At 38.4% G+C, this 26,245-nt stretch overlaps 1 protein-coding gene across 1 annotated transcript in view; it reads left to right on the top strand.

The window, feature by feature from the left end:
- Positions 1-26,245, top strand: part of roraa (RAR-related orphan receptor A, paralog a) — a 277,550-nt gene that overhangs the window by 176,002 nt on the left and 75,303 nt on the right. The window contains exon 2 of the mRNA XM_057329380.1: positions 16,780-16,809. Coding sequence (XP_057185363.1) covers positions 16,780-16,809 — 30 coding nt within the window. The remainder of the gene's footprint in view (positions 1-16,779; positions 16,810-26,245) is intronic.

The following is a 26,245-nucleotide window of genomic DNA, read 5'->3' as shown; positions in this document are numbered from 1 at the left end:
AAGTCACACTTACAGAGCCCTGGAAAGTGTAAATTTGACATGAAACTCCAATTCTTTAGCTAAACCACAGACCACATAATTCTTTCTCAACGCATGCTAACATGGGAGTTTTCTCTCGTGCCTGTAGCTGAGGGTTCAGCCTCTGCCCGGGGAGATGACTTTGGTTTGTTAAGTAAATACATAAATAAATTCATTCAATTATTTTGCTTTCTACTGTACACTCCCTGTCCTGGCGTCCACCCGAGGGCAAATTTAGCTTCTCGCTGTAAAGTCAACATTTCTGAGTGTTATGTAAGCACTACATGGAACGTAATTCTTAGCTTGGGAAATATTAGGAAAAGAAAAATATCCAGACAGGTTAGTATGGACAAAGCGTTATTTGTTTTTGAGAGCACGGCTCTTCTGGCGACTACAGTAGAATGTTTTATGTCACACAGGACTTGTCAAGTATGTTACAGGGTGGTCTGTTGGAGTTTTGTTTATGATGGTAGATTCTCAGGTTTCATGTGGAGCTCAGCTGGGGTTCACAGACAGATTATTGAGGAATGGGAACGCTGAGTGTGGGAGAGAATGGCCCTTCGGCCCCTGAAGTTATATCCGCTTACTGATGCTATCTGAGGAACAAATCATTTAATTTATTAAGTTAAGTTTTACATTTTGTTAAATTAGATTTGTTCCTGCAATTTAGTTCAGTTGAAATTGTTTTCGGCTTACTTTTAATTTATACAGTATTTATTTACATTTTGTAATGGCATTTTAAGTGTTCTTACTTTAAAGCGGCATTTTTGTTTAGTAAATACAGGCTGTAAATGTATGAAATGCAATAACAAAAGCTAAATTAAATGTTACATAATTGTGGTTAGTTTTTGCGTAGAAAATATTTTAGATTCGCTTTTCTCCAGTTTTGTTTGTGTTGAATGTTTACTTTTTATTATGGAAAATTCTGTAATATAAAACCACCAACAGAAGACAGCAGTGGATAAGATACAGTTGTTTTAGCCTTAAACAAAAAATAAATAATAAACAAAATTGAATTGCTCTCATTAAAATTATGTAACATATTGACATCTCTTGTGATTGACTGCAATTATTTTTCATTTTTTATTGTTATGTTTTAATATGTTTTTAAGTCTGGAAATGAAACATTAAGACAAATAAAAAAACTGTTGTTGCCAGGCCCGGTACTAGGCTGGCTCGACTGAGTGGCAACTAGATATTTTAGTTGGCCAGATATATAATCAAAATTCATTGAATGCATAATTTTCTGTGATTAAATTGACCAATCATCATATAATAGATAATACAACTAAGTATTCAGTAGTGGTGTGTATTGGCAAGTGCCTCCCGATACGATACATATCAGGATAGATTGGTCACGATACAATATATTGCTATGTATTTCGATACGATACACATTTGCGATATATTGCAATACTTTAAATAGAAAATGTAAAAAGTAGAGCTAGAAATACAACATGCTGTGCACCACCTGGGGGTGTAAAAACATCCCTTACCGCTGCAGAGTGGCCATGATGTGTGATGCATGGACCTTTAGATCAGAGGTTTGGGTTCTCAAACTGTGGATTGCGCCCCTCAAGTGGGTAGCACAGGGGAATAAGGTGGCTCACGCAAGTCACTTGGCTGTTGTGGTGCATTACAGTTAAAGGTAACCACAGAAACAGCTGTCCTGTCAGTCAAGGATTATAGCACGAGTGCTCTAGTTGCTGTCAACTGTCATATTATCAGACACTTTAAAAAGGTACAAGCAGAGGGCACTTGCTCTGACCTTGCTCGGTTAACCCGCGTCAGCCAACACAAGTTTATCCTTCATCAGTGTATCGAACAGCATTATTCGATACACTGAATAACGTCTCTGGACATTTCAAGCAACTGTAAAGTTCCGTCACCACATCGCAAGGCCCGCCTCTCCTTTCATTCGATTGGACAATGGGAAAAAAGGCGCATGATGTCAACTTCAGGCACTCAGAGCGCTCCATCAAAAACGCGATAAGCAGCGAGCAAACGCTCCCTGCCAACTGAAAACTATTCAAAAGAGGTGCGACTAACAGCAAAAAACGCGTTCTGTCTGATCGACCCTGAAAAACTGATAAACTAAAACAACAACATTACTTAAAATACAATGCACTGAAATTTTATCACTTGTTATATGCCTAGAGTTAAGATGTAGCCATAGATTTAAAAACAAAAAGTAATATTTTAAAATCAACTGTTCTGAGCACCATCTCAGGTCCGGCTTTAAAGGGGTGCTGCAATGGTGTTTCATGCATTCTGATGACTTTACAATGTTAAACGTGCTGTCTTCTCATGCTTAACAGGTCAACTTGTCAAAAAACGAGTTGGGCGTATTACGTAGTATTTATGTGCTCGATACACTCCCCCAGCGATCGTACAGGTTTCGGAAAGATTTTTTCGAACATATAAAACTGTTTCGTAACAATTTATTGGACAATTCTCCCGGAAAAGCACGCGGCACGCCCACGCGGCAGCAAGGTGAGAAGGAGCATGCGCAGACGTCACTTTCACTTGTGTGCAGGAGAGAGAGAGAGAGAGCATACGTTCGCGAAGTTCAGGTGTTTGTTTGTTCACTGCATTTGGGTGATGAATGTTATATAAACGGTGAATGTAACGCTTGATTTGGAGATCGTTTGAAACTGATATATGGAGCCGTCCCAGCGCTAAAAGATGCCGGACATGAACCACATGCGGTGAGTGAAACTGATGTCTGTGTTTTGTTGGCAATGGATGCGCACGTGCTTTAGTTCAGCCTACCCCTCCCCCCGCACGCGCCGTATGATTTCGGAAAAAATCGTACAGCTGTATCTATCTTATAAATGTGATCAAACGAAATACTCTTCGAAGATACGAAGTATGCAATACTACTCTATAGGTACTCAAGATTAATATGAGATTGGCAGAAACCGCGTGTGTTAGGGCCACTTTAACTTTACTCAGCAGCAGTGTATTAGCTGCAGTGGCCCAACATCTAACCCTCAGAACCTTTCCCTCTGCAAAAGCCAAGCATAGAGTCAGCATTCTGAGGTATAACTATGCATTATCCGCATTTCTCTACAATCAGCTGCTTACTGTATTCTCACGTGAACGCCTCTAACGACTCCTGCGTCTGGGCCCGTAATGGCTGTGCTGCGTTACGGGAACGATTTGCAGTAATCATCGTTTGTTTAAGCACTCGGCTGAATGAGCTTCTGTTGTGCTGCATTTTAGCAATAACAATGGCGCTTATCGTCCGGACTCCCCGTGGTACAATTAAAATTCCGTCAGAGTCTCCAATCTGCCTGGCAGCCATGCCTGCTGTTCGTATGCCCTTCCTGGGTCTTCGTCAATCCTCGTTGCTGCTATGTATTATTCACAAGCCACCAGATAGTTTTAGTGACTTACCTGCAGTCTCTGGTTGGCGACGACCATTCGCAGGGGCGATTCTAGGTTTTCAATATTAGGGGGGCTCAGCCTCCAATGAGGATATATATATATATATATATATATATACAGTATATATATATACAGTATATATATGAATATCACATTAATTGCTCAATCTGCAACATTTATAATTCAAAGTGACAACAACAGCCACAAATCCATATAATAAATGTCACAATCAACTGCTGAATCATTATTTAGTAGGAATAACTTGATATGTTTCCCTGCCATTCATTCTGATTCGCACGAGCGCTGTCACTCCTGTGCATGACTGCGTGTTCATCTATTACATCCACAATATGTTTTAAATTAATAATACAAATACTGAAGCATCTGAAAAACGACAAAGAGCTTCTAGGTACACTTTTGTTTCCTCGGAACTCAGAACAATGAATAACACAGCCGCACCAGGCTGAACTATATGGAAGTAAAATAAAGACAAATGTGTTTGAAGCAAAAAGACGTCCTGAATAGCACTAACTGAAAAAAGATGCATTGTATTAACAGTGCTCGCATTTTAAAGTTCTGCAATTCAACATGGTTGCATATTTAAGCTGTGAATTTTTCAAATGGAAACATTTCACACACAGTTTCACCGTTTAAAAATTAAATAATCAAAATTCACCTTTTAAATTTCATTTAAAAAATTCAACTTGTTATAAAATACAAGCTTTAATATTCGACACACAATTTTCAGTCCATATAATTTCGGTTTAAAAATTCCTCTTCCACAAATCCAGTGGTTCAAATTCGACTTGAAATTCAAAGTTTCACATCCGGGAGTCCCAGGAGAAGCAATAGAGCGCCGATTCCGCCAATGCATGATCTCTACCTGCTGCCTGACAGCTTCACCAGCAGGTGGTGCAAGTCGCTTCTGACGAAGACCAAAGCAAGAAATGCAGATACTTTTTATATGATAACAGCACAGTCCACTCATCTGCTAGATTAAGTGAATTTATTTGATCTCATAGATCTCTTCTTATGCATCATCAACATCAGAAATTTTTGGTTTCCTGCTCTGGCTCGAAGGAATTACGTTATTTTTTACTTCAGCACATCGTGCTCACATAAATACTATGCATCATCAGCATTTACAGGACATGTATTGTGTTTGAAGCGGTCAAATAACTGAGATCTCAACTAGGAGCTTATTGACAAATGCTCTGATTTTAAAGCGTACTCTCCCATGTGCTTCTGTTTATATGACGTAGCTGCAATCTCAATAAACATTCTTTTTATTTTCCTCGCATGATCTTGTTTTAATTTGAGACTCTCAGAAAATGCTGGATGTTGTGGAATTGTGGAAACGTTCGTTTGTTAATACGAGACAGAAAAACTGATATTTTAGCCAAGCGAACTTCTTGAGCAGGCCAGATAAAATAGACCAGATAAAAATAGACAGCACTTTCTTTAGAACCCGACTAGACCCGAAACGTCTTGTGCAGACTGCAGCCAAGCAAGATACCTCACGGCGTTATGGATCTATATGCGCAAAGATAAAAACTTTTGTTGCATGCTGGTTGCATTTCCCAATAATGTGCCACACACGAACATGCGAGTATGACTACACGCTAATTGCTTGAGTTGCTGTCTGTTCATTAAATGCTAAAATGTCAATCACTCACGGTATATTAACCTAATTATGTCTTGTAAAGTTTGGCGTAACAAATATTTGTTGTTTACCTAACCATAAAATGTAATTAATTTGTGTCTTTAGGGGCGATTGGTAAAAGCACATTCATTATAAATAACCAGAGACCCGATGCCATATCGGAAACGAACTGTGCCCAAGGCATACTTAGTCAACGTTTTAGACCCAATGCCGCTGGGACACATGAGGACCTCTCTAACATACACCTCAACGCAAGTCAGTTTGCATGGCAGAGCAGTGAAAAATATATTTAATTACTGTTCAGAAAACAATATGAGTGGCATATATACACAACTATCTGTAGATGTTGCTGTTTGGTGCATTGTATTTCGTATACTTTTATATTAGACTATAGCCTTTCTTTTTAATTAGCTTACCCAATACTATAACATATCAAAACGAAATTACGATTTGGTATAATAATTTTTAATCTATATGCTCACATAGTAAGTCAACATATTGTTAAATTTATGCATTTTAAATGACAGAAATACACTGAAACCACGTTGGAGAAAGCACGTAATGTACGTGTCTCATGTGTACAGTTCAGTTAAATGATCAAATTAACCCTCTTTGAACTTATGCTAAACATTTAGCTGAATATCCAAAACATGTATGGTGGCATGTTGGAACAAAACCGTTATAAGCTTGCAAGATTTGCTAAGTGCCTTTAACCTACTCTGTCCTTTAGCATCCACGGACCACGCCATCACGGCCGGTGTACCGTGCTAAAACGCTTAATGTTGCTTAATCTTCAGACCAGATGATTAGTATAGCCTACACCTTTTTAATGACCGTAGGCTATACAGAAATGCGGAAGAGCCCTAAATATGAATGCAAAAAGCACAAAATGACACAATAATTTTTCCTATTTAGTTTTAAACCGAAATAAAATGTTTTATTTGAATTTAAATGTTAAGTTTATTGTGATGGTGTTATGTAACTAATGTAATGCTTTAAAATCTTGTTGGCTTGTTTTCTGGCACATTTAATCAGATACCATTGCATGTGTCATTCAAATAGCTTCATGCAATTAGCTTATTTTATTCAAACACAGTATGATTCAGTAATTCACTGTAACATATACAATTTTCTCATCCTCGAAACTCAAACCATTATTTGATGACTTAAGATCCTGCTTATCAAAAGCACGATTTTATGTTTGTATTTGGCGAGCTACAGAAATGATCTTTTGCGTGCATATAATATGCATGTGTTTTGCGTGCACTTTTTATGTACATACTGACTTAACCCACACCATCTTAACCAAGGGGGTAATCATATGCACGTAAAAAGTAATGAATGCGTATAAATAGCAAGCCAAATACAAACATAAACTCTTACTATAGATAGGCAGTACTAGTATATAGGGTAGGATATTTAAATAATTAAATTAATATTATAAATGTATGAATAGTCCACTGATTCCAGGCCACCTGGAATTGTCCCCGGGCTCCAGCACCGTTCCAGGGCTGATAGTGGTGAGCTAAGCTGCCAGTACAAGAAACAATATTTTTTTTCTTGATGATGCATAAGAAGAGATCTATGAGATCAAATAAATTCACTTAATCGAGCAGATGAGTGGACTGTGCTGCAAACATATAAAAAGTATCTGCATATCTTGCTTTGGTCTTCGTCAGAAGCGACTTGCACCACCTGCTGGTGAAGCGGTCAGGCAGCAGGTAGAGATCATGCATTGGCGGAATCGGCGCTCTATTGCTTCTCCTGGGATTCCCGGATGTGAAACTTTGAATTTCAAGTCGAATTTGAACCACTGAATTTGTGGAAGAGGAATTTTTTAACCGAAATTATATATATTATATGGACTGATTGTGTGTCGAATATTAAAGCTTGTATTTTATAACAAGTTGAATTTTTTAAATGAAATTTAAAAGGTGAATTTTGATCATTTAATTTTTAAACGGTGAAACTGTGTGTGAAATGTTTCCATTTGAAAAATTCAAAGCTTAAATATGCAACCATGTTGAATTACAGAACCTTAAAATGCGAGCACTGTTAATACAATGCATCTTTTTTCAGTTAGTGCTATTCAGGACGTCTTTTTGCTTCAAACACATTTGTCTCTAATTTACTTCCATAGAACTACAGTTACTCTATCTGCCCGTCGACGTCTTTCCGGGGCTGTCAAAACTACCGTCAGCTCTCTGTAACTTAGGTGCAGAAAAATTAAACAGCACATCATCATGAATGACACATTTCTGTGCGCTACAATATCATCAAGATCGTTTTCTAAAGTATGCCGTCATTGGTGTGAAGTGATGCTTTCATTTTGCTGGAGCTAACGTAAACAACTAACGTTAGTTCACGAGGGGTGAACGCAGACAAAACTTTTTTTACAGTGGATGGGAAAGGGACTTGTATAGCTCCCGCACCATATTAAGCTGCATTTATAACAAAGAATGGCAAAAATGCAGATGTCATGTTAATGCACACACCTTGTAACGTTACTCTGCTTATGACGTTCACTCCAACGTGCTGCTGTGAACTGAAGAATCTGTTTTCATAATAAGAGTTTTAAAGGGGACTATAAAGCGATCTCGAATTCTTGTACAGATCACAATATTACTCACAATATTTTAGGGGGGCTAAGCTAAAGCTTTAGGGGGGCTTTATCTCCCCTAAAAAGGGCCTAGCAACGCCACTGGGTGTAGATTTGGGTATGGACGGCAAACTTTTCCCCTCATGTTAAGGGACTATCAAAAAATTACTATAATTTTATAAAAAAGTATTGTATAATTTTGTGTTATGTTTTTAATTAATATTAATTAAATAAAACAATTGAATTCAATTAAAAATATATATGTTTTTTTATGTTTTGTCATACATTTCTCTTTGTACATTCTTTATTCAGTAGTTCTGCGCTACCTTAACTGCAAACTTGAGTTATTTGACGAATATTATTTTTTATTAATTATAATTTGATTAGACTTAAAAAGCGAAAGTGAAGTGAAAAGTGAAAGTGAAAGTGACCTATTAGTCAGATATGGTGACCCATACCCGAAATGTGACCTCTGCTTTTAACCCATCCAAACACACGCACAGCAAGTGGTGAACACACGTACACCCGGAGCAGTGGGCAGGGCAATAGGTGTCACCAATATTTAGGTCCGCTGCGTATTGTAAAGGTACAATAAGCTAAAATAATCACTTTTGTCCATAACCTCCCTATACGGTAGGTAAGATAATTTCACATCTTCAATGTTTATCATTGTCCTGAATTGTACATGTTATTGTCCCCACAACAAACATCTTATTGGTTTCTCATCATGTTCTCATTTCATCCACGACAATGTAATTCCGACGTCCTCTAAAACTCATTTGGATGTAAATCTGCTATTTGCGGAGATGTCAGATGGCGAATCGTTCAGTGGGAACCTGTGGAGCCGGCCACGGCGGCTTGGTTTTAGTTAAAACCAATTAGAAATGACCAGAAATAACAGCGCCTGGAGAAGAACAAGTCATTTTTCTCTTGAACCTCCCTGGAGAACCCAAGCCCTCTCCACGGAGTTCCTTAAGTGTTTTAGAATATTAGGAGGGGAGATGATGAAAATCGTCAAGCTTTTTTAATCATTGCATTTTGCATTTGAAAGTTTATGAAGTATAAGAAGACTAAGTGTGTCAGCGCAAGAGAACATCGGAATGACTTTGACGGAACAAAACTTGGATGACATCCTCTGTGCAACTTTACGATGTATAGCATAAAAATACACAATTATGTGCAATTGGAGGATATCATAACCTGCTAGACTCTGTAGCACGGTTCTTCTGGATTTCATAATATGACTTGTGGGTGAAGATGAGATCAGTGGTAGTTTTTTATAGAGCAGTTGAAGATTTTCACTCTATAATCAACATTAACCTCAGTCAGATCTGCTCCATAAAATGCTAATGACAGGGATGGCCACACTGCAGTTATTTTTATTACTCATCCTTCAATATGCACATTTAATAATCTCTTATTAGACTGATATTGATTATTGTCATTTTAAATGCAAATTATAGTAATCCATGCCATGGTGATGTAGAGTATACAGTTCTGGTCTGAGTTTTTGGCACCTTTGGTAAATATGAGCAAAGAAGACTATAAAAATAATATATTGTTTGTTTGTTTTGATCTTTTATTAAAGAAAAAAATTTAATGTTTCATGGTGGTTGAACAATTAAAATTGTTAATAAAATCACATTATGAATTTGAATGGTGTATTTTTGTCAAAACACTACTAAAAATAAAGGTTCCTCACATCAGGACTGTATGAACATCTTGGGGAAAACATATTTCAATCAGCACCTCATGGGATATTTCTGATTTTTTTTTAACATTGTAATAGACCCTGTGAGCTGTGTATGTTCTGAAGACGCATCGAGCCGTGGTGAAACAGTCCCACTCTCATTCCCCTTTTCTCTCCTGTAAATTCTGTAAATAAAAGTCTTATAAATTCAAGAAGTGGCAAAACCTCCAAGATACAATAATAGTCAAGACGTTCCACAATAGGTTTCCTTCATAACATTCCCTATTTATTTTGTCTAAAACAGCTATCCATACAGCGCAAAGAATGTTTAAACAAGATTTTACCATATAATTTTTTATCTAGGCAGGAGTAATCTGCCAAAGAATGTGCACCGCATGATATTCTCTGACCAGCTAAAGGTGTGAGATCAACATGTTTTCTATAATTTAAATGTCAAAATAAAGGATTCATGTCAGAGGGAGGAGAGGTATAATCATGTCTTTTGTTGATGCTGTTTCTCAAACACAAACAGAAAATAAAAATGTCGCCAGATGATCCCACAGCGGCTGGTGGTCTGAACAGTTGTAGTCTGGGGGAATTTCTGTATTGCATTGACTCTTTTAAAAAATGTTTTCTGAGTAACTCATGTGTGGTACTGTCCAAAAAACAAAATGCGATGTGATGTTATTAGTCAGTCAATTGCTATAATCACTATTTGGTTATATTAAAGAATATTCAAGTTCAAGATTTTATAATTAGTTGTTTTTTGAGGATGCCTTCTGAAAACCAAGTGTCCAATATTGAGTGTGGCCTAGTGATTATCACATATCATCTATGCTTTTCCTACCATTCCCTTTTCTCTTATTCCAGTCTCTACTGTCTACGATTTCTTTTTTAAGTCGCTAAGCCGTGAAAATAAAAAGAATTCAAATGAAGCATATGATTCACTAAAAGGATTATGCAAACCAGCCAACGGCACAAATCCTGATCTTAGGATACCTACCAAAAACAGAGCGTCCGTTATTCGATTACATTGCAAAATTACATTAACTCAACAACATTTATTTTTATCATCTTAGGATGCCTACCTAGAACTGACTCTCCGCTCTTTGATTCTATTACACAGCTATGTTAAATAAAGCACCTGTTCTCCTCACTTTAGGATACGCATCTAAATTCTGGTCCTGCTTTTCGATAATACAGTAGAAAACTATTTCTTTTAGTTTTCATTTCTTGCCAAAACCATTAAAAAATCAAAATGTTTTATACGAAACTAAATAATGGTTTTAATAAAATCCATCTTTAATTTTGTTTATTTTTTGCTTTGTCTGTTATTTGCTCAACCATTTTGAATGAATGCTGAATAACCTATGATATTACAATATGTGTAGAACCGACACGGTATCAATAACCGTGCTGGTTTAATATCACGGTTATTGTGGATACCGGTATGTTGTGACACCCTTAGTTTATATATTGTCATTCTAGCATGACTATCAAGAACCGAGAGTTGGTTCTTCCAACGTACCACAAAATTGCACTGGGCCCACCAGCCCTCAAGCTCAACCCACCCATCTTCATCATTTACCCCCCCCGCCCCCCACTCAGCTGTTACATTTCCAGGGGTGTCTATACCATCCCGTGTCCTTGTATGGCTGAGAGAGCCACTGCCCCCCTCACCGGTCTCTACAGACAGAACAGTGAATGAGTACAAGTGTGAAGCAGCAGTCAATGAATCAAGCCGACTGACCGGCAGCAGCCGTGGGGGGAGAGAGAACATCGAGCGGGCCCCCCCGCGGGACCGGCCCCGCATTAGGAACTTCCTCGTCTGTGTGCTTCTGCCACAGGTTAAATGGATCGTTCCCATTAGCACGGTGAGGGGACAGCTCCATTACGTGAAGGAGACTCTAACTTTGAATGTCACAGAGTGCCGATCCCCGGCGCAGCGCGTCAAGCACCCTGCCGGAGAGGCCCCGGTGACAATAACCATCCATGATAATAATTTGCTGTCAGACGTTAAGGAAGCTGGAATTATGATCCACGGCCTGCCTGGCGGACCCAGACGCAGGCGAGCTTTAGTGAAACTGCTCGGGTAGCGGTGGAACTTGTCTGGTTGTCTCTGTTTTATTCTATTGAAAGTATGTTGAGCTAAATGAGAGAGTAACGTGTCTTTCGTGAGCAAATATGACAACAGTCGGCTAGTGAATTTATTAAGTGTACTTTATTGCTAGTCACTTTATTAAAGGGGTCATATGACACGGCTAAAATGAATATTATCGCTTTTTTTGGTGTAATGCAATGTGTCTACACGATTTAAGGTTAAAAAATGCTGTATTTTCCACATACCGTGCATGTTTGTCTCTCCCCTGAAACGCGCAGATTTTTTACAAAGCTCATGGCTCTGAAAAGCGAGGTGTGCTATGATTGGCCAGTTAAACTAGTGCGTAGTGATTGGTTGAATACTGCAAGTGTGTGATGGAAATGTAACGCCTCTTACCATATTTGGAACATCAGGTTCCTCTTCAATTGTACTGACAGGTACGCCCACCTTACTTGCGTATACATTTGGGCGGTCTTAGTCAAATCATACCACGAACTGACGTAGATTTGTGGGGGTGTGGTTACACGAGGCGTTTCAGGCAGGTCTGGGTGAGCATTCGCTTTTAGATAGAATGCATCTTTCGTTCCGACACTTTCATTTTTGCAATTTTACGTGTCTAATACATGCATGGGCGACTTATAACACACCAAAGACACAGAAAAACACGTGTTCGCGCCATATGACCCCTTTAACTGTGTAATGATATTTTTTATTGTCAAAATCTCACTGCTATGTGCATTTAAACTATAAAGTTTACTCTGTAGTTTACAAACCACAAATTAAAAACCTTGCCAATTTAAGGAGGTGAATTTAACCATATCGTTGATTTGCCCTCATGTCATTTAAAACCTATAACACTTTGTTTTGTGGAACATAAAAGAAGATATTTTGAGAAATGTCTCAATGGTTTTGTGTCCAAACAATGGACGTCAATGGGGTTCAGTGTTGTTTGGTTACAAACTTCTTTAAAATATCTTCTTTTGTGTTCAGTTTTGACATGTTGAGAATACTTTCTGGAACACAAACTTATCATGACGGGCTGTTACTACAGTATAATATATATATTATAATGTATAGTAATATGTTTGTGGAGTTTTGTTTTGTTTTCACATACAATTGGTTTGCAGTATTTCTAACAATAACAGAATATGTACGGGTAAAAATAATGTGCGTCTAAATCTGCTGCTTTTCATGGCTCACCTGCAGAATATGACCTTTAGTTTGTTTGGCTGATGCAAAGAGGGGAAATGACCATGATCATGAAATGATAATTTTTTTGTGTGTCAGAACACATGTCACATCTGAAAGCATTGGTTCTTGTGCATTTATTTTGAGGACTGTACAATTGTACAACTGCAAAGCATGCTGTTTGTCTGTCTTGGAATGTGAAACCTACACATTTTTAAATTGACTAGAAATTGGGTTCTCTGAACAACTTGATTTTAAGGAAGTCGTTTATGTTGTATGTAGGCTGATTCAGGGTCATCAGACACCAATTAGACACATTTCTTGGGGGGGGGTTATATGTATAAACCGTTGTAGCACAAGAAATGGAACAGGATGCTGAAGTCTCGAGAGACATTTTTAAAGAAAATTGTCTGTCTGAGAGTTGAAAGTAAAGAGAGTCGGACTCTACGTCACGTGCCGTTTTCATTCAAGATTTTATTTGTCACATACACAAGAATATGAAGAGTTCATTTTCAATTACAGATAAATGTTCAAAAAAAAATTTTTATTGTACAATCCAAGTAATACCACTCAAACTGCAGTTGGGTTGTTTTGATTAAGTAATAATAAATAAATAAAAATAAAGCTAACGATCACAATGAAACACAAACGAAATATGTTAAAACAATAAAAACATGAATTATTAAAATTAATAAAAACAGAGTTATCTCTTCATAAACCGTAGTAAAAAGTTCTAATGGTAATCTGGTAATAGACCCAAACTGCAAACTTTTAAAGAAAATACATTAAAAAAGCCAGTATAAATAAACCAAAGATTGAAAATGAAAAAAGATTGAATTAAAGATTAAAATGAAGTGGAAACATAAAAGTTGGTCTTCTTCATGGAACAACGTTTTAGGAGAACAGCAGTCCTGACGTTGTCCTCTGAAGAAGACCGGACAAGTTTTTTTCGTCTGTCAAGGATGGATTCACCTCCAAACTTGACCCATCACCCCATCTTCCAGTGGAGTAGACATAACCTGGCAGGCTTCACTAGTGTCAGGGCCTAGACCCAGACCCCCTCTAGCTACAAACGCTGTTCACCCATTGGTTCCCTGGCCCCTTCCCCCTGCACCCACCAATCAGAGCTCTATCAATGACACCTAGAGGAGGAAGTGGGCTCTCTCCCCACCCCTCGCCTCCCTCTCCTAGCAACAGGCCATTTTTCTGACCGCGTTCAGCCGTCTATGACAGTGATGACTTCCGTGCAAGTGCATTTTTTTGTGTTAAGATTGGTTTTCATATCTTAAAGTGACATTGATAGAAGGATTGTTGTTGTTTGAGATTGATATAAGACAGATAAATCGGCTACTGCTGAGAAACATAACCAGGATCACGTGGGCAACACAAAGCACGTGTTAATAACAGTGACGGAAGACGTATAGGCTGACTGTATATACGCAGTGTTCTTAGAACTGAGGTATCTGATAACCACTGAACCCAAACTGCTTCGATTCATGTCACATGTTCGAGTGGCATTTTGTCACATGTTTCATGTGGCTTGTGTCACTTCTCATGTATGTTTTTACCAGCGTTTGCAAAGCTATCTCAGCACAGCTGATGTCAAATCGTGTTGTTAAAGATTGCTAATGTACAAGTATCAGTCTAAATACAGACTTAAGCCCTATTCAGACGGTAATTGTTTCTCATGAGGACGTCTGTGAAAATAAACATGTGCATGGCTCCTCAGTGATAAAACGCATGCGTTTAGACAAACATCAATTCAGGTCAGGCGTGAGTTTGTAATCCTGCGAACCCGGACAGTGCACTTCTCACGTGTTTAGTCACGTGACATGACAATTTGTGCGTATATAATAATTATAATTGAATAAAATCGTGTTTTTTTTTCATCTTCTTTTTGTTCTTATCATCTCCCGCTCTCTGTAGTGGAGCAGCGATACTTATCTACCGGTCAAGTTATAGAATTTGTGTATGTGTGTGAATATGTTGCGTGTGCACACTTGACACATCTACGCGATCACTTTTTTTATTCATAACAACCGAACCTTTTAAAACTGTCATTCAAATTATAGTTATTACAAGTTATTTGATCAGTATATAAGAAATAAAGTAAAAGACCCATTGATATATATATATATATATATATATACAGTATATACACTTTGACACTTTTCTTTTATTCTATTGTGAAATGGGATGGCCACTTTTTAGTAAAAAAAATATTTTTTTCCTCACTGAGTGTCTGGTTTTGCTTGGAAAAACAGTGCATAACACAAGTGAAACTTGTTGATCGTTCATATTGACTTTTTTACTTTGAATAGACCATCTTGCTTTATGTATTAGCTATAGCAAAACAGCTCGACAGTGAAACCCTGGCATCAGTATCTTGTCCTTTTTCCAGACATTAAACCAAGGAAGTCAGTGAAACAACAGCCATCACTTTCTCCATTTTGTAAAACCTGAGGGCCCACCAGGAAAGAAACTGGCTCAAATAACATGGATTGGATAAATGGCTTATTCCCTGGGACCCTCTCAGTTATAATTCCACACCGGTAGATCAGAAATGTTCTCTTAATGTTGTAAAGTTCACTGGTTTCTAGAATAAGGCCATTACATGTCACTACAGTATTAGCCACAGGTTGACGTCATTTCCAATAACTGCAGTTAACCCGGTGTTAAATGTTTTGTGATTTGATTGCACGTCTAAGTTATTGCTTGTTTGTTTCTTTATATAATACTGTGGGCAAACTGTGAACCCTAAGCGATAGTTTGTGACTTTTTCTTCTGTGACACATCAAAGAAGATATTGTGAAAAATGTCTTCGTGCTTTTGTGTCCATACAATGGAAGTCAATGGGGTCTAATGTTATTTGGTTACCAACATTCTTCAAAATATCTTCTGTTGTGTTCTGCAGAAGAAAGATATATATAAAGTTAATAAATGATAGAATTTTTCGGTCACACTTTATTTTAAGGTTCAATTCTCGGTATTAATAAACCATTAACTATGACTTTTGCCTCAGTAAACTACTAATTTGTTGCTTATTAACAGTTAGTAAGGTAGTTGTTAGGTTTAGGTATTAGGTAGGATTAGGGAAGTAGAATATGGTCATGTTGAATATGTGCTTTATAAGTACTAATAAACAGCCAATATGCTGAAAATAGGCATCTAATAAGCAACTAGTTAATAGTGAGAATTGGTCCCTATACTAAAGTGTTACCGAATTTTCATTTTTGGGTCTACTGTCCCTTTAAATGCTGTTCTGGATAAAAGCATATGCCCAATGCTTGAAATGTACTGTATATGTGCACTACCATTGAAATGTTTAGGGTCAGTCGACTGAAATGTTTTATGATTTTATGATTACCCGGTTCATCACCCGCACTTGTTCCAGGACATTATAATTTACAAATAATATAAAATCCCCCCTTTTATCTAAAGCATTATTATTGCTGGCCAGCCTTCTTTTTATTTTCTGCGTAATTATTGAATCATGTCAGCTCGACGTCCCTTGAGTTTCAAACGCAAGCTGTAGAAAAATTAGTCATTGCTTCCGCATGACGAGTGGGATCTGTTAGCGCACGCTAGCCCGTAGAGCATGAGTGTGCCCGGTCCACATGGGACCCTCGGTTTCAGCGGCACGCGCACGCATGCGTAGGCACATTCATCCATGACACTGTGGCATTAGTCACGCTTTATAAGGTCACGCATAAAGATGCGCGGCGCTTCTGGGCTACGCCAACAGATGCGAACATGTTTATGGGTCTGCTTTGCATTCTGTATGTGATTTCCTGTTCATTTACATTACGTGGAGGTCACTTGTGACAGCGAGGCAACCGGCTGGTTCGGTGTGATGGCAACTTGCTGACCCGCCTGACCTTGCTTAGGCACAGCCTGTGGCGGCGCTAGGAAGCATTAGCACAGTCAAAGCTAGCTTCTGGCCTTGGCTCAATGTCACAGCGTACAGGGTCTCTGTGCCAATACGTTTCTGTTCCAGTCCTCTTTGATTTTACATAGATTTTAATAGTATAGTGCATGAAATTACTTGACTGTGCTAGTTCCTAAATTATACGTTTGTGTCTGTGAGGGTTTAAAATTCTTTTTTAACCTGTTGCGTTTCTCTCTTGCAGGTATTTCAGTAACAAAGAAGACACACACATGTGAGTAAATGTTTTTTTTTTTAGCTATTATGCGTATTGTTCATCCTGTGACACAGGGTTCCGGAGTATTACGGCTTAAACATTGTATAATCGCATTGCAGTTTGTTTTGATCAACGTAATCAGAAACAAAACAATTTTAAGCCTAAAGACTTTGTGGGTGCAATATTTTGAATTTCAAAAATATATATTTATTGAAACTTTATATTTTATTTATGTACAAGTTATTATTTTTCTATTATATTAGTTGATATTTAATACATTATTTTAGGTTTTAAATAAATCATTGTAGATAGCAAATGATTTTTAGTTTTTAGGTGGAGTAATAGCCTAATAATAATATATTTGTATTTATTTTTGCGGTGTCTGTTATTAGGTGGATATTACAGTGTGCTTTGTGACATTGTTTGTTTTTAGAAAGAGTACTTTGTTGTTTTGTTGCATCATGTATTTGGGTGAATGTTGTTTTGTTGCGTTGTTGTCGTTTTTTGAAGCATTACGTTTTTTGCTTTGCTTTTGGGTGGAATATTAAATATAATTTTGTTGTTTTACTTGTTTTTTAGCTGAAGTTTTATGTTGTTTTGTTTTAGGTGAAATATTATATTTTGTTTTGTTACGTTTTTTATTTTGCAAGGGTTTTTTAATATTTGAAGTTCACTTTCAATTTCTGATCAGTAACAGCTTGTTGAACGTACTGGTTGTATTTTAACATAGATAAAGCAAAGAACGTGCTCTGCTTGCACTTTGAAAACAAGGATGCGGTGAGGTTAAAGATGTTCCTTTTGCTAGGTCTGTAATAGAGATAAAGATCAGCTGTGAGGGGAATCTTGTAGAATCATTGGCAAGTTGACTACGTGACCTCTTGAGACTTTTTGAGTGCATCCTTCAGATTACGTTTATCATGTGACTTCATCTCAGTTGCATCTTTTGTTGAGGTGGTAGTTTGCTTCATTTTCACACCTTGAACATGGACAGATGTCTTTAAAAGTCATACTTTTGTCAATGATTGAAAAGACACTTGAATTCGCGAGAGGTTGTTGTTATAAAGAGATAGTTTACCCAATCTAATACAAATTTATTCACAAATTCATACAGATTTGAAATGATTATAATGACACATTTTTCATTTTTGAGTGCCCTGTCCCTTTAAGTTTTGGTCTGTAACGTTTGCCAATCAGAGATCATCTTGTTATTTTATATGAAAATACCGACACTCTTTCATGTGTCTACGTTCACTTGACTTTTTGAAAGGCTTCAGAATTAGCTGATTGTAGCTGTCTTCTCCATTCAGCGAGTGTAAAGGTGGATCTCCGGCCTTTCATCCCGTCTTTCAGGGTTCCTCTGCTATCTTAATTACGCCGCTGATCGCTTCTCCTTAACAGAATATGGCGAAATCAAAGAACGTTTCAAGTGAGAGGGTTCAAAGCCGCGGACGCAGGCCGGACTTCACTATTTAATCTCAACGAAAGAAATGCTAATGATGCGTGTCAGAATGAAAGAGAGAAGGAACGTTGGAGTGAAAGAGCAGGAGATTTAACTGTGGAGACGACACGCGGGGGTGAGGGACCGGGTCAGAGGGGTGCTGTTCAAAAGATGAGGGAGAGGGGTTCAAAAGATGGATAATGGATAGAGGAGGTGTCCTGCCAGACTTTTTTATTGCTCGTTATTGCTTTTATGTTATTTTGCTAATGAATTTTGCTGGTTGAATAATCAAGAGTCGCCGCAGATTTACGTTGGTAATACATATTCCTATTCTTTGTATGCATTATTCACCACTGCACATTATTAAAAAAAAATTAGCCTTGCTAATTTTTATTAAAATTGTAAACCTACAACACTAAAGCAACTCTTTTTTTTGGCTGACATCGTGAAGATTGCAGCAACTGAAATGAAGCGGGATGTTGCTCGTGCTTACACACGCATTACGACCCACAAACATTTTCACACATTATCCATAAGCATGCACTTAAATTTGCAGCTGAAAAGCTGTATCACTTTGGGTTTGAGGCTGAAAATCTTTGCAAAAAGTATGAACTGAAACTCCGCTGTATCAGATAACAGAACGTTTAACATGGAGAAAAGCAACATGATGATGAAACTGATAGGGTTAATTGTTCATGATGATATCTTGTGAGAATTAGACATGCACACCTGCTCAGTACAAGATGTGTGCTAGGAATTTACAGCGCATGCAATTTTAGTTGAGACAACTGAAGTAAATAAGGTCATTTAAATCGGTGGTTTTCAAACTTTTTCATTGTAAGGTCCCCTTTGTGTAGGGTGCATTGCTTTGCGCCCATCCCCCCCCCCCCCATATAAAGTCTTTAAATCTTAAACTTTGAATTTTGATTAAACCAAAAACATATTCAGTCAAACAATGCTGGAACATCGGTTCTTTTGGTTGGTTGTCTTATTTTTCTGATGTTCGACTGCATAAAATTTAGGATAAATTTCTATATTTCATAAAATGCCACAAAACCGGTGTCCCCCTAGATCCATCTTGGGCCCCCCCCCCCAGTTTGAGAACCACTTATTTAAATAATAAATAAATACAAATGAAGCATTAAAAGTACTTATTCCAAAGAAAGGAGGTTTTTATGTTTGCATTTTCGGCCCCATGTGGCCCCCCCCAAAAAACAGGTTTCAGTTTTGGCCAAGAATTTTTATACTGGTGCATCACTAATTGCCCCACCCCAGCAATCTTCCCCCCACACTCTCTCTACAGATCCTCACCTACCCACACGCACACAGACACCACACAGACTCATCAACCCCATCTCTCTACTCCTGCCTGAACCATCAAAACCATGGAAGAGGGCCGCCGGTCCCCTCATCAATATAAATTACAGGGCAGCTGTTGGCTAGCAGTCACTTACTGGCTCCCTCTCGGCCTCCCCCGGCTGCATGCTCAGCCCTTAATAAGCCCCAGCACTTTCTGGAAGAGAATAGATACTTCAGTTGTCTTTTTATGACTTACCATTATGACCGTCTTTTCTGACCAGTCCAAGACCTTAGAGACAAAGTGTTGAATGTTGAATTAATTGGTAGATGAACACAGTTTTTAGTTGGATAGGATAATAATAAAATGTAATTGGGAAGACACCTACAATATATTGTGGTTAGAATCTTAAATTATTACATTTATTCATTTGGCAGACGCTTTTATGCAAAGCGACTTACAAGTAGGAGAGCATATAAACATTTTGTCAACACGTTAAACACTACCATTAGATTGTTAGATTAAAGGGGTAGTTAAGCCAAAATAAAAATTCTCTTACCCTCATTCCATCCCAGATGTATTTTATACTATTGTATTGTATTATGTTATATTATATATTATATTTGTATGTAAAAAAAATATATGTATATCTTTTTGTTTTATATTCAAATACAGTCATGGTGTTTTATATGAGACACATACATAATCCATCATTAAACTAACCCAAATGACTGCAGCGGGTTAATAAATGTCTTCTGAAGCTAAAAGATACGTTTATGAGAGGAAATGATTCATATTTTGAGAAACTGAAATGTGAAATGTAAACAAGCATATCGGATCGCTAAAATTAAATATGGAGGCATGTCAAATATCATTGGTTCTCGTGTGTCTTGTGATTGGTCGCCATATGCGTGTTTCATCAAAATGACAGAACCGAGAACCAATGAGATTTATTTAAATGCTCCTGTATTTGAATTTGTTTGTGTTCGACTGAAGATAGAAAGGATGACATGAGAGTGAATAAATTGTGAGAAAATTTTCATTTTCGAGAGAACTAGTTCTTTAATCAGTGTGGCTGAAATTTTGCTCAATCGCCATTGCCACAATAGAAAGAATGTGTTTGCGTCAGTGTATTCTTTTCTACTAATATGTTATTTAAAAAAGACTAGTAAAATAATTGTATAGAAACACAAAATTCACAACACAAGTCAACAGATCTCTTGAGCTTTGTTTGTATGACTAGAATTGACTAAGTCACTGTGTTTTACATCATTTGAGAATCTGGCATAAACACAGACTCTTAAAGTCTCCCCGCGGGCTCAGTTTTACAGCTCGGCTTCACGTATGCTTCTACTTTACGTTTGAACTTGACAGTTTTATGACCAGCCTTTTTATATAGTGCTACTGCAAGGCCCTGCGGTTGATTCTGGCAACAAACTCTTTTCCTTAGATCAACAGTGCTGTTTAATGGCTGTGTGAGAGGAATTACAAGCATGAGCAGTAATTAAATACTTACAGGTCTCATGTAAAAAACTCATTCATGTTCCAATGTATTTAAAGCGGCCCTAACACACGTGGTTTCTGCCAATCTCATATTAATCTTGAGTACCTATAGAGTAGTGTTGCATACTTCGTATCTTAGAAGAGTATTTAGTTTGATCACATTTATAAAAGATAGATACAGCTGTATGATTATTTCCGAAAGCATACGGCGCATGCGGGGGGGGGGGGGGGGTTGGGGGTTTGGCTGAACTAAAGCACGTGCGCATCTATTGCCAACAAAACATAGACATCAGTTTCACTCGGTTCATGTTAGGGTTATTCCGATTGACGATACTATCGTGTATCGAAGATCCTCAGACCTATCGGCGATAGCTAATTCCCTAGACGATAGTTGGCTGTTTGCCAATATATGTTGCAAATCAATATTATAGACGCTCATTGCGCATTTCTTCATGCAAGAGAGCTTGCAATGCAAGCGGTTTAGGCTTTTCCTCGTGCCAGAGAGAGTTTATAATGTGCGGGGTTTGAGTTTTCAGTGCACGAGAGAGCTTGTGATGCGTGCGGCTCGGGCTTTTCCTCGCAGGAATTGCTATGCGCAAGAGGGTTTAAAACCAGCGCACAAATTTTTCCTGTTTGGCAATCAAGTATTACCAGCGCACGCGGGCATCAATGATGCATTTGGATGAATGATATTGAATTGTAGCAATAGTTTACTTTCTCTCGTTTAAAAGGTTGTGGTGGCAAGTAATAATGTTGCCAACTGCACTGAACTTAAACTCTGATAGAATGCTAATTGCAGTCACACATGAGCATTTTCTAGACACATAAGATTCTGTTTTTGTCCACAAATCCAGCTTGTCATAGATAGATGCGTAATTGCTCCGCCCCTCGATACTATCGTGTATCGACGATCCACAGGCTGGCGATAGAACGATCTGACTATAGAGATTATTGTCCAACACTAGTTCATGTCTGGCATCTTTTAGCGCTAAGACGGCTCCATATATCAGTTTCAAACGATCTCCAAATCCAGCGTTATATCCACCGTTTATATAACATTCATCACCCAAATGCAGTGAACTAACAAACACCTGAACTTCGCGAACGTATGCTCTCTCTCTCTCTCTCTCTCCTGCACACAAGTGAAAGTGACGTCTGCGCATGCTCCTTCTCCTGCTCTTCTTGCTGCCACGTGGGCGTGCCGTGTGCTTTTCCGGGAGAATTGTCCAATAAGGGACTAAGAAAAATTGTTACGAAACAGTTTTATATGTTCGAAAAAAACTTTCCGAAACTTGTACGATCGCTGGGGGAGTGTATCGAGCACAGAAATACTACGTAATACGCCCAACTCATGAAGACAGCACGTTTAACATTGTAAAGAAGTCACAATGCGTGACACACCGTTGCACCAACCCTTTAAAGAAAAAAAAGTAATACGTCCCATAAAAGATCCATAGGATTTGTTAGTGCAGAAGTATGTTTGGTTGAAATTAGCTCAGTTTTTTGAGGGGTGCTTTTCTTGGGCGATGCTTCTTTTTAGATTCCTGATTCAATTCAAGTCTAAACTGTTTTTTATTCGCCCAATGTGTCTTTCAGCAGGTTCAGTTCGTAATTCACTTAGAAGAGTACAGCTGTCCTCAACAAGCCACACGGTTTATATTTCAAGACATTTTTGTAGCACAAACCGTGCAGAGCTAGCATTTAATGCAAGTTTTGTCACGTTCTCTCGCCAAAACATGAGCAGTAATCAGCAATATTATTGGACACAGTTTTTGCCACGTCATTATAATTACGTTTGTGAAGAGCTAAACGCTTCACATTTTAGAATATGTGATTTGTGTCCAGGATTCATACTAAGAGTTCAGTAACTCTTGAGATGAGTTGTAACGTGTAAGAGGATGACAGGACGTGCTGATAAGCTGCAGTGGGTGATTACAGGCGATAGACCAGACTTGTACTTGTCTCTGTATTTCCCAGCTCTGATCTCAAATGGTTGTATCAGAGTAATGTCTGTCTTGCCAAGTCGTTCCAACTTGCAAAAAAGTCAACAGATTGACTGCTTGATTATTGGTGTGCATTTAAAGGAGTAGTTCACTTCAAAAAATTTCCCCCATTCACTTTTTACAGGTATTTTTATTCCTACTATGGAAAGTCAATGGGGGAAAATTTTGAAGTGAACTACTCCTTAAAAAAAGATATATATACAGTATACTGTATATATATGTGTATGTGTATATGTGTACACACATACATATATACATATACTGTATATATATATATATATATATATATACATAAGCGTATTAAGACCTCATGGTGCCCCCATCCACCCACCTACCCACACGCAAGAATCTGCTCATTAAAAGATTTATATATTAAAAGATTTTATAAGAATAAAACTCAGCAATTTACAATATACTATTTTACAAGAATTACACATTAATAAACAGACGGGTTTCAATGCAGCTATTCAAACGCTCTTTTTAAACACAGTATGTGTCTATTCTTCTTACAGACTCCTAAACGATCACATAAGTACTGCGATAAAAGTCCACTAAAAAGTACACAAATTAATTGCTATAGTGATGACACACACAGTTCTTCACTTTCACTTTAAAACGCAGGTTTAGACCTTAAATAGTGCCCTTACCTCCACGTACTATTAGCATACGTTATCGGCACTATACCAGCTTATATATTACACATGCTATGTATTTACCTTTATTAATCAGTGCTAATTCCCGCGTTTTTAGTTGCCACTACAACAATGCGCTTTGCACCGTTCCCGTTTCCGTCTGTTTGAAGCTTAAAGTGTACACGAAAGAAGACTCGCCTCATAACACTCACTTGTGATTGGCTCAATGTTAGTTCACTCAAATCTATGTAACAAACCAGATAACATGGGCGGGAATGTAGGCGGATGTAACGGAGGCCAGCTAGTGAAGAGCTGTGCAGTGTGTAAACCTCACTCCCCGACCAACAGAGATGCTCTAGCGACAGACGCTAGAGACTGCAGTCTTTAGCCTCCTCGTTAGAGCGCCCGTCTCCCATCCGGACTGACGCCGGTTCGAGGCCCGTGCAGAGCGGGGCGAGTAGGACCGGTTACATTGGTGCCGTGACACGGATGGGAGTGAGGTTTAGGGGGGTGAGTGTAACGGAGGCCAGCTAGTGAAGAGCTGTGCAATGTGTAAACCTCACTCCCCGACCAACAGAGAAGCTCTAGCGACAGACGATAGAGACTGCGGTCTTTAGCCTCCTCGTTAGAGCACCCGTCTCCCATCCGGACTGAAGCCGGTTCGAGGCCCGTGCAGAGCGGGGCGAGTAGGACCGGTTACACGGAGGTCTGTCGAAAAAGTGCGGGGGACAGAACCATTTTTATCTGAAAGTTGGAGGTATTCTACGCACACAGTGCCACGCCTATTTAGCGCAGATTGCATGATTAAAGTCTTAAAAAACAATTGCTTATGTACATTTATAAAATTGTATTTTGTATTGCTCGTTTATTTGGTGCCCCTAAAGTCTTGGTGCCCCTGGGCACTTGCCCAATTGCCCATATGGTTAATCCGCTATGTATATATATTTACATGTGCGTGTTAATTTCACACATATCGTAATTTTGTAAATAATCCAACACCCCTTAAAGTTTGCCTTAAGAACCACAATGATTACAAACTCTTGCCTTATTTATTTATTTTTATAAACATTTCAATTAGTATCACAATAATAATCACAATAATATCACCAGTGGAAAACCTTTGGCCGCAATAATGGTATAGGGAAAATCTGATATCGTGAAAGCATAAAGTCAAAGACCCCATGCAATTGCTTAACCATCTCTGTTTTCTTTATGTGTTAAGACTTTCTCCATTGGTTTCATTTGGGCATCCTTTTTGGTTTAAAAAGTCTTCAGTTTACATTACAGCAGTCATCCAATGGTTGGTTGCAAACTGTTGCAATTTTAAGGCAAGTGGTATTACAGGGAACATTTCATTGGACGAAAATTTGCACAAACCCTTCAGTGCAAGATGAGTCATTAATATTTTGGGTCCATATTCCAGAAAGAAAAACAGTGCATATTAATTGTGTATATCCGCTAAAAGTTAGTTTTGTCAACTATTAGGACTAAACTAGCGATTACTGTACCCTTCAATTCACAAAACACTTTAGGGTGACAGACCATCTCATGTAAACGTCTCATGTCCTGGCGAACAAACACACAATTTACTCGGGCGCATATGGAAATCTGCCTAGATTTATGTGATATTCCAAACTTGTCAGAAGCTCGTGGTATGAAGCGCCGAAGATAAATGGGCTGCGTATTACGCTGTGGTTTGTTATTCCATCGAGAATTATTCTCTCCTAAAACATTGTTCTGCCGTGCTGCTGTTAGTCATGGATGACAGGTATTGAGCAAATTAAGTATTTGCTTGTTTAGGGCCGCGCAGAGAGAGCGACAGCTGTAGTGGAGCATCAGAGGAGCCCGTCTGAGTCCTGCTCAGGGTAGTCATGACCACAGGGACGCCGAGTCGTTGATTCACCGCCTTTGAGAGAGAGAGGGTGCGAGAGAGACAGATTGATTGAAATAGAGTTTGGAGAAATAGAAGAGGAGAATGGATAAGGAATGAGAGGGAGAGGGCTGGAGAGAAAGCTTATCTGTCTCCATAGAGAGGACAGGCTGTGTCAGTGCTTATTGAGAAGTATAGTGTAACACCTGCTAGTTCATTTGTTTACCGCCCCGTACGGCGCTGGGAGAGTCGCAGAGAATCAACCTTGCTAATCTCAATCAAATGATTAAGACGTTACGGCCGACCTTGTTGAAATATTAACAAAGTTTAAAAAACTTGAATGAGCAGTTATGTTGCCACCCCGAGCGAACAGCCAACTGCGCAAAGCATAAACAATTCTCATTCATGATTAAATAAACGTGGTTTTCTCAACTTCCTTTTCTTTCGTGTTTTATGGCGTTTTTTATGAATCACTCTTTATAAATCGCGGCTTGCTGGATCTTGGACGAGAGCCGTCCACGGCTAATCTAACACTGCAGGGATTTATTAAACATAATCATTCCATACGCTGCCAATAATATATCCCAGCAGTGGTCCGACATATTTCACTTCCCTGCTAAAACATAAACGCTAGCTGTACGGTATTGCCTTTGAAAAGCTTTTTGTTTAAATACATGTAATCATCTTGGCTTGTTTCGCATTCTCGCAGAG

Source organism: Triplophysa rosa, linkage group LG3 (assembly GCF_024868665.1).
Source record: "Triplophysa rosa linkage group LG3, Trosa_1v2, whole genome shotgun sequence".
NCBI classification, from domain to species: Eukaryota; Metazoa; Chordata; class Actinopteri; order Cypriniformes; family Nemacheilidae; genus Triplophysa; species Triplophysa rosa.
This window is presented reverse-complemented; position numbering and strand designations above follow the sequence as displayed.